Source organism: Lathamus discolor, chromosome Z, assembly GCF_037157495.1.
Source record: "Lathamus discolor isolate bLatDis1 chromosome Z, bLatDis1.hap1, whole genome shotgun sequence".
In the NCBI taxonomy this organism is placed as follows: domain Eukaryota; kingdom Metazoa; phylum Chordata; class Aves; order Psittaciformes; family Psittacidae; genus Lathamus; species Lathamus discolor.
The window spans coordinates 62663062-62674071 of NC_088909.1; the positions used below are offsets into that span (position 1 = coordinate 62663062).

Sequence of the window (11010 nt, forward strand, 5' to 3'; positions counted from 1 at the left end):
TTTTGAGGCTGTTCACAAATACTCTGAGTATATGCTTGAATGTGAACATATTAATAATTCTTAACAAATATGTTGTAAAATATTTGCCAACCAATCCATGCAAGGAAAAATCAGGAGCTTTCTAAGAAGATAAGGTTTTAATTTACATGTATATTAAAGTATTCATTCAGTACATTAGGACCTCACATGAGCAAAATCTGAAAAGATAGTTTCCTGGTTTCACTTTCTTTTTAAATTTTAGCAATCTTCTGTAAGGAAAATAGGCTGGTCTAATTCTCTAAGTACAAAGCTAAAATTTTTGCGATGCCCTAATTCTCAGCACTAATTGGAAAATAGATTTTCCTGGGCTTTAAATAATGAACTTTCAAAAACCTATTCTCTGTCATTGTGTCATCAAAAATGAATGCACCTTAAAAAAACAGAAAGTTTTGAAAAAAAGGTTAAAATAAATATGGGGACACTGTTTTTGCTGGTTTAAGCAATGGTCATGATGAGAAGGAGAATTTCATGAGATGAAAGTCAAAAGACCTCAAGACTTACAAAATTATGATGAAAATATCAAATCTCAACATTAAATAATAAAAGTACTGGGACTCAGACTATACCATTCAAGTCAGCAAAATCAATTCCCTGAAAACTTCTGTAATCAATTACTTGAAACAATCTAATATTTCCCAGGGTCAAGAAGAATTTACTGTGAAAGTAATCCCTGAACCTAAGGAAGTGCATGTCATAGCTGTCATGGTAAACGGTACCAACCCAGACAGCACAATGGAGCCTCTTAGCACTGCCACAGAACAGGAGGACTTGCTTTGGGCTGGGAGCTGCTCCTAATTTTCTGAGGGAAAAGCTTACTTTGAAGTATTGTAAGCTTGACATTTTTGGCAGGTCACTTGAGGAAGTGCTGGTATGCATTTAAGTGTCTCATACATCTACTCACTGGTACTCTGTTAGCTTTAATGAACACATACGTATCTATCAAAAATGGACCTTGAACTTGAAAACTTCTGCTAGGCACTTACAGAAACATGTCCTGTCTGCTCTGCTGCTTCTAAACGATCTTTTATCTTTGGTAGATGATATAAGTGAGACTGACACCAAACAGGGGTCAGATACAGTTTCAGGAAACTGTCGTATCCTTCTTCACATCATTAATAATAGAAGGAGTGTGCACAGCCAGGAAGCAGAAGCTGGGGCTGTTTTCGTTATTACTCTACAGGACAGAAATATGGACTTCTCTGTTTTGCCAAACAACAATCATCCCGATAAATTCCTGCAACTGGAGGTGAAGTCTTTAGCAAAAACCTCTGCCTTTCTACAAGCCAGCCTGACAAAATTCCCAGAAGCAGCTTTACCTGGAGTGCAGCAGTGGCACAACAGGGTCTATTTCCAGGTAAGGTCTAAAAACAGCTAGCATTTTTCCTGATTTTTCCACCTCTTTTGGGGGATCAGGAGACAAATGAGTTTGAGACTTTGGCTGTGGATTCAGGTTCCTGCATCTCTGAATCTGCATCACTAATATATCAGCAAGTTTTCCCATTGACTTCAGTGAGGATCAGGCTCCAAGAGAAGAGTTACTCTCTTCAGGGCAGTGTGCTGACTTTATTTCAGTATGTTAGGCTTTCTACAGCTCATTGTTTTCACAGCATTTCCCAGAAAGTCTACCAATGTCAAATACTGATTAATTGTCCTAAAGGGGCGAATGGAACACTTTCTCTGAAGAAAAAAAAAACAAACAACAAACCAACTTAAATCTGAAATTCAGGTCATATCCCTCAAACTCAGCAAAAAGGCACATTAGAGAGAGCATTACAGATTCTTGCTAGTGTCTTGCAAGTGTATCTATGTCTACAGAGTTCACCATAGCTTCGTCTTTATTTTGCCTTGTTTTTCCCATTCTACTTTGACCTTCCTGTCCTGACAGACAGCTGTTGGAAGTGTGAAACACACTGACTGTATTAATCCAGGTTATTAAGCGGAGGTAGCAGCTGTTCCGTGGTAAAAATGTAAATGTGCGCTGCCTAGTGGAGGCCCTGCAGCCAGCGGAGAAGTTCATGTCTGGATCAGCAGCAGTTCAGCTGCATCAGCTCACACCCCTCTGGGCCCCACTTGCTGCTCCACAGTGCTCCTTTCCTGCTGCCCGGGGAGCCCCTCTCCTTTCCCCACCCCTAGAATGAGCAAAAGCTCCTAGGTCTGGTTTTTGTCAACAGACGGAGAAGTACATAAGCAGTTGGGGAAGGCGCGGGGTGGGGGGGAGGATGGAGAAAGGTCTGCATCCTCAGTATCCTTGTGGTTGGGGTCCGCTTCTCCAGCAGAAGTGGAGCCTAAGAATCACAGACCCGCAGGGGGGAGGGGAGAGAGAGAAAGATTCTTAAGGTCTCTCCCCACACCCACACCCCCACCCCCCCCCCCGCCCCAGCTACTTCCATTTTTTTTTGCATTTCTCCCCTCAGACATTTCTCCCCATCCCCAGATCTCTTTGCTCCCTCCCATAGCCTGTTCCTGTCCTCACCCACATCCTCTGCCTCCTGATACCCGCTTCCATTACCCACCCCCCCCACCCCCCCCCCAGCCCCTCCCGCGTACCTTCTCTAGCCTCTTCCCCACCCCAGAAACCCCTCTGCCTGCCCCAGCGCCTCCAGCCACCTCTGCTGGTATTGTATAATCTTTTCTGGCAGTTCCCCAAGGAGAGCTGGGAGGGGGGGGACACATGGTCACCCTTTGTCTCGTATGCGCAGAGCCCTAACTAAGGGAAGGAGCCTGCGGGATCCAAACAATGGGGTATGGTGCAATGCTGGCCTCGCTCCCCACCCCACCTAAGCCCCTCTTTTGTGCAGGAGAGAGGCAGCCACACACAGAGCCTCCTCCGCAGCAGGGATCCTTCTCCCCATTGTTAAACAGGACTCACTGTCACCGAGCCAGGGCTGCAGAGCTGCAGGAGGATTAAAAATGTGTGGGGAGCCCTGTGCTTTTTCGGCTTTTGCTCTGCCTTTCACCACTAGCAAGAGGGTTTTCCTGGAATTCTGTTCCCAGCCCCGGGATGGCCATTTCAAAAGAAACGTCTGTGCTCACCATGTCTCCAGAAATGCAGTTTGCAATGCAGTATGTTTTATAAATGTTAAACCTAGGGCACAACCTATACTTTTAAGTGCAGTCACTGGTGAATTTAAGCTGTGCAGATAAAATTCATTGTGCCTTATTCTCCCTCCCTTATGAGCTTGCCTCCTTTTTTCCTTTTTGCTGACAATCAAATAAAGGAAAAAGAACTGATGAGTTCCAGACATTAGAATAAACACGATGCACAGTGAAGAACTAATGGCACAGGAATAACATGTTTTCTTTTTAAGATGAGAGAGCTAATGGGGTTAAGGGTTAGTTAATTCAGAAACGGAAACGGGGGGGGGGGGGGGGGGGGGAGGGGTAGGGCGAGGGAGGAGAATTCATTTCAGAACATATGTGCGTGACCTACAGACTCCTATAGTCATTAAACGTTGAGCACAGCCTAAATTCCCTCTTCACAAATCAATTTTATTTTTAAGACACTATTGCTACTCAGGACTCCCCATGTAAAGTGACTTCTCAGTGGTGTGTTTGTGGTCTCTTCCAGACTTTTATTATGAGATCACTTAAATGCAAGTGCACTTAAGTGCTTATATATTTTCTTCACCTATAAGATTTTAAATTTATTTCCATTATGAAAAGCCACTGGACATAATGACAATGCCTATTGCTGACCACAAAGTTACTGCATTTCCCACTTACTTTCCTCTTCAGTATCAGGCAAACTGAACAGCTTCCCTTCTTAATGTATATTTTCATTGTCTAATTTGAATAAAACAAATGATAGAGCAGCATAGGAAGCTTAGTCCTTCCTTGTGGAAGGCAGCATAAAAAGCACAGACTGTTTCTCCTGCAGATGGCTAGCTAATGACCACTTTCTGGTTGCCCTGAAAATGTCTGGTCCTACTGGACTCTCTGCCCCACAATATGTTTTGACGCTTAGCATAGACTGGATGATTAATCCCCTACATCCGCTTCTGACAGCCAGGGTGCATGACTCCCCTGTAATCTGCCTTGTCATTTTCTGTAATTCTCAGAATTCTATTTCCTGTTTATGTTTACCCTTTTTTCCCATATTTCTGGAAGACAGCAGGAAGCATTTGGTTTTTGAACAGCATGCTGCTCCTTGTCATGCTGCTCTTGCTCTGGAATTCACAACTGTGAATGAACTGTGGCCTGCAGGTATTACAGTTATCACACTAATTACTCCTAACCCCTCTTGGTTTCTTCTCTGAACTAATACCTGTGTCCTGCCTTGTTCCTCATTGTACCAGGACAAGAGTTAACTGAGCACAAGGTAGGTACTCAGTTACAGTCACTTTTTTTATCCCCTGGTTCATATGTGCATTACATACTTCCATGCATTCCCTTATTCTTGCCTAGACATCTGCAACTGGCCTCAATCAGACCCAGCTACAAGGTTGGCCAGAGCTTTGGTCTGACACCATGCAGAAGTTTCTGTATATTGTACTCACAACCCTGCAGAACTCCATTACCAATGACAGATAAAACAGCTTTCTTTGGGTAAACAATTCATTATGAGGACAGACGTACTCTCAGTGCTGCACAAATAAAATAGTCCATGTGACTGCCTACTTTAAATATTCTTGTCACTTTAGCTTAAGTGTTTATAGCCATCTAGTGATCTCCCTCCTATCCATGTCAGGTGGCTCCCTGGCAGGTTGCTTTGATGCTACCTTATGTCTTTGCAAGCAGTTCTGATCCCCTTCAGTTCAGTTATGCATTCATAAAATCATAGAATCCTAGAATGGTTTGATTTCGAAGGTACCTTAAAGACCATCCAGTTCTAACCCCCCTGCCGTGGGCAGGGTCACATCACACTAGACCAGGTTGCTCAAAACCTCATCCAGCTTGGCCTCGAACACTGCCAGGGATGGGGTAGCCACAACTTCTCTGGGCAACCTGTGCCAGTGTCTCACCACCCTCGCAGTAAAGAATTTTTTCTGAATATCTGAATATCTATGCAATTTACATGCAGATACAATAATCAGCCTGGTATTCACTTTCATTAGTATTGATGAGGTTGTTACAAAACAAACCCTGCAGTATCTGGTGGCCCTAAGTTTCTTAAAGACTCCCTTCATTAAAATGTTAAAGCATAGCAGCCCACGGCCAGCATTTGCCACTTTCACTGAGTACCTCCCTCTGCAGCAGCTCAACACCATGGCTGCCCATGGGACACATGAAATTAACTCTTCTTGGGAGGGAGTAAAGACAAATTTTACTTCCAGGAAGTAAATTTCCTTAATTGTTTAGGTGTCTCTTTGATCTTTTCTTGCAGGTAGATAGGCTTGAGACCAAGGCCTAACCTTAACTGCTGATGTCCTAATTTTGGTGGGTGATTAGCTTGACATCTCTATCACAGGCTGAGGAGAGAACAGTTAGACAACCAGGTTGTTTCAGTGTTAACAACAACAACAGCTGAACAACAGGGAACGAAAGGATAAAGTCAAGAAAAATGAGATAAAAATGTTTCCTAGCAATATAGATTATTTTATAAGTTTATTTTTTTAATTTATATATATTGTAATGTACTTGTATGCATTATACATGTTATTAAATAATCAGCAAGAAAAACGTGGAGTAAGCACATCTTGACCCAGGGATGGAACTGGAAATAACATTGACTGTCTATAGATCTTCAGGCTTTTTACAGAATCCTTTTTTTTGTACATGCCAGCTCTCTGGGCCTGTTGAAGAGGGACAAGCTGTTCTCAGTGAAACATGAGTTCATAGAATCATAGAATGGTTTGGGTTGGAAGGGACCTTAAAGATCATCCAGTTCCAAACCATAACAGCTTTCATGTTCATGAGCTATATGTACATTAAACACAGTTGTGTTTGGAGAGTTGAGCATTTTTCATCTTGTTAAATGAGTATTTCATCAACACATTCATCTACAGTTTCTCACAGTTCTTCATAACTATTGCTGCTATATTTGCTTTTCCCTTCTTCCATTCAGCAAATAGTAACATAATTTGCCTCTGATTTGATGTGTTCCAACCTTATTCACCCTGTCTTCTTAGACACAGTGTATACCATATAAATTCTGTAATGCATATGGATACATAGGTTTACAATACTTCCCTCTTTCTTTGAATATTTGTTTCATGAATCAGAATCAAAACACGGAAGTATGTAACAATTGTTGGGAGATGTGTTGAATCTTAAAAGAAAAAGTACAATTTCTTTTAGAACTACTAGCAAGTACATTTTTATTATCTAACCTTCTGTTTCTCTGCTTCTCTAAGTGCATATGTTTCATGCAATTTCCCTCATCTTTCTCTGTATAATTTATTGGACCTAAGCCTTTTAGGGTTTTTGTTTGGGTTTTGTTTTGTTTCATTTGGTTTTGGTTTTTTTTTTTTTTTTTTATGTGCTGCAGGCTTCTGTGCTTCCTTTTCCCTAACTGGTGTCTAGGACATCTGTCCTGTGAAACTGCAAAAGTTTCATAACTAACCATTTGCCTTCACTCAAGTGTATTCTCCCGATTAGCTTGGCACTTCAATGTCTGTTTTCTAAAACTTCTGCAAACTATCTTCTACCCCAAAATCTGGTCCAGTTTTCATGGTAAAACCCTGTTGTTCCCACCATCGCCCCAGTCCCCATATTCTACTATTTTTGTGCCTGTGAAAAGGAAGGTACTATAGGCAGAAGGGGCAAAATGTTTTGCCACTAGGCAGAAGGGGCAAAATGTTTTGCCACAAAGCACTCTCTTTATGAACAAATTTTGCATCATGCCATCTATTCCAAGATTTGGAGCACTTTAGTTAAAACAGCTTTAGAAATTACTGTGAAGCTGCATTCTTTTCACAACATTTTAGCCTAGGGAGACCAAGCATCCCCTGGTGAGACAGTTCACATTCTTCAACAAAATGTTCTCCAAGTTCAACTATCTAGTAAGCCTGAGGGAAGCATCACTGAGGTCAATGACAAATTTTAAATAAAGAAAATAAAATATAAAAATAAAATAAAATAAAATAAATAAAATAAAATAAATGCAGCCAGAAAGAAATTACATAAAAACACCAGCTCAGCTGAAATCTGGCCAGTACAACCCAGAGGGCTTCAGTGCCAGCTGTAACTGCAATGCAAAGAGTAATATTGTCGGGGGATATGTCAAGGCTAAGGAATGACTTATGGAAATCATGAACTAATAGACTGGGAGGGCAGTGTGGATCCACCCACCTACTAATGATAATTATTGATGGGAAACATGCTTAGTCACTTGTGCACAATTTAGCGATAAGAATGCCAGCATGATGCTTACTCCTAATGTTTCTTAGACAAAGGCTGTTGTTTTTATTTCTTCACCTTTCCTTTCTGAAGGAAACCAGTCCTCTTATTTCCTTCTACACCTGCCTGACCCAGACCGACTCATGTCTGTGTGTGATCACAGGCACTGAGGCATAAAGTAGGTGATGACATGTAGCAGCTGGCTTCCACAGAAAGTGGCTTCACCAGCCCATGAAGAGGGCAAAAATTACTCAAGCAGAAGAAGACAACAGTTTGCTATCAGCTTAGGGACCTGCACTGGGTGATCCGAAACACAAGCTGCTCTCAGAGCCCATGTGTGGGAGGAGGTGGGATCCCAAGGGCTGGAAGGAGAAGCAGAATGTGCCTGTAGAAGCAGCAAGCCCTTTGTCTGCTGAAGTCCATCCAGCCCATGGCGCCTTAACATCTGGAGTTCTTGACATAAGTGAAATATCCTCAGAAAGACATACTTTCACAGAAGGAAGTTTCTCAGGTCCCAGCCTCTTCATTGGCTGTTCATTATGTGCACTCACTTTATGTGTGATTACAATTTCGAAGGGTGGGAGAGGGTTGGGGTGTTCAGGGCCACCAGGTGAAGCAAAGGCTTCCCTTTTCTCAATATAAAATTCCTAAGGACAAAGTTGAGAATGGGAAAGCAGTATTTGCTAATGAAGGAAGCTGAATTTGCACTGTGATAGCTCTGTAGAAACAGTCCTGAGACACAGGAGAGGTGTTATTGCAAGGCAAGGGCTCTGCCAGAAGCAAGTCTCTCTGGAATGTGACACACCAGCAGAACACCAGAGACAGGTTAATTTAAAGTCTCAGGGACAAAAGGTTGTGGTGAACCAAAATGTTGAACAGCTTGAACTGGAAGTCTGCTGGTATTCCTCTGTGCAATGACAGATTAAAAAATAGGGTAACTAATATCTTATTGGCTTCTGAAGAGGATCTTAGTGCTGTGTTATGCAGCAGCTTGTGAGTTCTTCAGAAAAAGTGATTCCACTAGGGTTGTTCATCCTCCTCCCTTGCCACCCTCCTGTTCTAAATTGTCCAATTTAACAACTGTTGTCCCTGGGAGACTGCTCAGATATTTAATTACCTTTGGGTTCTGACAGTGCCCAAATTAAGAATTCTTCCTCAGTTGAATGAAGGTCCTCTGACATCCTGACACGGGTCTAGCATTCAATGGCATGAACAGAACTGCAATCACACCCCTGCTGTCAAAGGTGCAGATCCAGCCAAGGCAGTCACTTGCACACTACGATCCTTGTGCTTCATTCTGCTTTGTCCTTCTGCACCATATACCCATGGCTTCCAACAGAACTACATCTTCTACCGCAGTGCTCCATAGCACTGTTTTGCTAAAGCAGAGGCCTTCTTTCAGCAGGCATTATAACATCAGTTTGCATTTGCAAAAGAGCTTAATGTTCAGACTGTACCCATGTGCTTTCCCCAGAAGGAAGAAATCTGCCCGGGGTGAAGAGTCAGGCTCCCTTACTGCACTGTAGATGTTTGCCAGAATGAGAAAAATTGTTGCATGTGTAATTTTGATTCTGTTGTATTACAAATGATAATTCTGGAAGGGGGACTGTGTTGTAATTAAACGAAGATGAAAGCCAACTTCTGGTCAAAATTGTGCCTTACAGAGAGAAAAAAGAAATGTCACTAAGTTGCCGGGCTTAGACTCAAACAAGGTCAGTAAAGAAATGATAGACAAAGCCCTCGGGAAACACATTACCCCCGTCACCCTGAAATCCACTATCAAAAGCAACCCCTTGTATAGCGATATCCAGGTGGATGATGAATTGGAGGAGAAGAAAAAGACCCCTTCCTGGACTGTGCAAGACTATGACAGACACTCACTGCACTCTAACTTGGCCAGCCAAATAAAGGTAACTCACTGTTGCACTCTGTTTAAACAATGTGAATTGCTATGTGGGGTGTGCACGAACCCACTATGAAACCCACTTGGTTCTTTTGGTGAGATTCCAGAAGTAAATATGGACATTATTTTCTGCTACAAACATGGCACTAACATGAGTCTGATCGAGAAAAGATGTCTACGTATCTGGTTAAACTCCAGGAATTTCAGTTCTGCAGAACATGACCTCTGTGGCCAGAGAAAATCTTAAATTGCAACACCCCACAACTCAGCTTCCCTGTTAATATAGGGAAGGGCTGTAAATGAGACACTTAAACACTATATAGTCACTTCAACAACTGTTCATAAAATCATTCTGTTATCAAATAAGGTGCATTTTCCAAGCCTTATCCACACTATGCAGGATACTGTCTGCCTGTGGGTAGGCACAAATCCCTTTTAGGGTTACTATAGTAAGCATTTTTTCTGCTGTTCCCTTTTTTTGGAAAGGGACTCAGATCTGTTTTTATAGATCAACATCTCTTCTTGTGAAGACTACATGGTTTCTTTGGGTTTTTTTAATCACATTTCAAAGGCTGGTGTCCTACATTTGGTTCCTGGCTGAAAAGTGTGGTTTTCATTCTCCCTAGTGGAAAATCTGCAGCATCTGGCAACGTACGTTCATAGCACAACCTATGTTAGTGAAAGTTTTTTGCATTTGTGTTGTGATGCCTTAAATTCATTAATCACTGTCTGATGATAGCCAAAATACTTCTGGCTATGTCCTAATGACTTTATGTGCAAGACAGGAACTGAGTTAATTTTCTGGTTTTTCTTTTAGGAAAATCCTAACGATCTACAGTTCTGGATGGGGGATATTTATACCCCTGGGTATGATACCTTGTTAAAAAAGAAGGAGAGAGAAAACAAGCGTTCCAAATGTTGCCGAATCATCCTGCTCATGGTACTAGCTGTTTGCATCCTAATTGCCATAATCACACTCAGCATTTTACTTACTTAGTACAGCCAAATAACATTGATGGGAATGTTTTCAATAAATATTTTTTACTAAGGTATTCTCCTCCCTTGTTTTATTTGAATTCTTTCTCTTTTTTTTTTTTGGTCACAATTGCTGTTTGTTTGACATCACTAGTTTACAATGTTCCTATGCAGCATAAGAAATTGATCCTGGAAAGAGACGAATACTCTGAGCACAGCAGAATGTCTTCTTATGGGTATAATTAAAAAAGAAAACTATCAATATGCTACTTTTCTTAGTGCATTCTTTGGACTAGTGATCTGCATCAGCATGTATGGTATGGTATATACTGTATGTACAGACAATCAGATAAGTAATCATTCTAAAAAACACCTACAATCCTGTTCATCTTTTTATGATAGCTAATACTGTAGCTATTATCATAGAATCATAGAATGGTTAGGGTTGGAAAGGACCTTAAGATCATGTAGTTCCAACCCCACTGCCCTGGGTAGGGACACCACAGGCTAAACCATGTCCAAACTGTCCTTGAACATTGCCAGGGATGGAGCTTTCACAACTTACTTGGACAATCTGTTTCAGTGCTTCACCACCCTCACAGTAAAGAACTTATTGTTGGAATACAGAAAAGTATTATAAAGCAGCACTCAAGATGTCCCAAAGAATTCTAAAGCAAAAAATTACACATTACTTAGAGACAGAGTGCATTGCTGCAACGATGCAGCACTTCTTAGTAAAAAGTTAGCCTTAATGCATAAATTCTTAAACTTTTTTAGAGAAAAAAACCAAAAGGTAGACCACTGAGCTTCTGTCA

General features: G+C 41.5%; 1 protein-coding gene across 1 annotated transcript; it reads left to right on the forward strand.

Annotated features, from left to right (window-relative positions):
- The first annotated feature begins 1174 nt into the window (after positions 1-1174).
- Positions 1175-10217, forward strand: MINAR2 (membrane integral NOTCH2 associated receptor 2). The gene is made up of 3 exons (XM_065663527.1): positions 1175-1393; positions 8982-9227; positions 10038-10217. Exons 1-3 carry the CDS (start codon positions 1229-1231, stop codon positions 10215-10217), a joined length of 591 nt encoding a protein of 196 aa, XP_065519599.1. The 5' UTR covers positions 1175-1228.
- Positions 10218-11010: the final 793 nt, after the last annotated feature.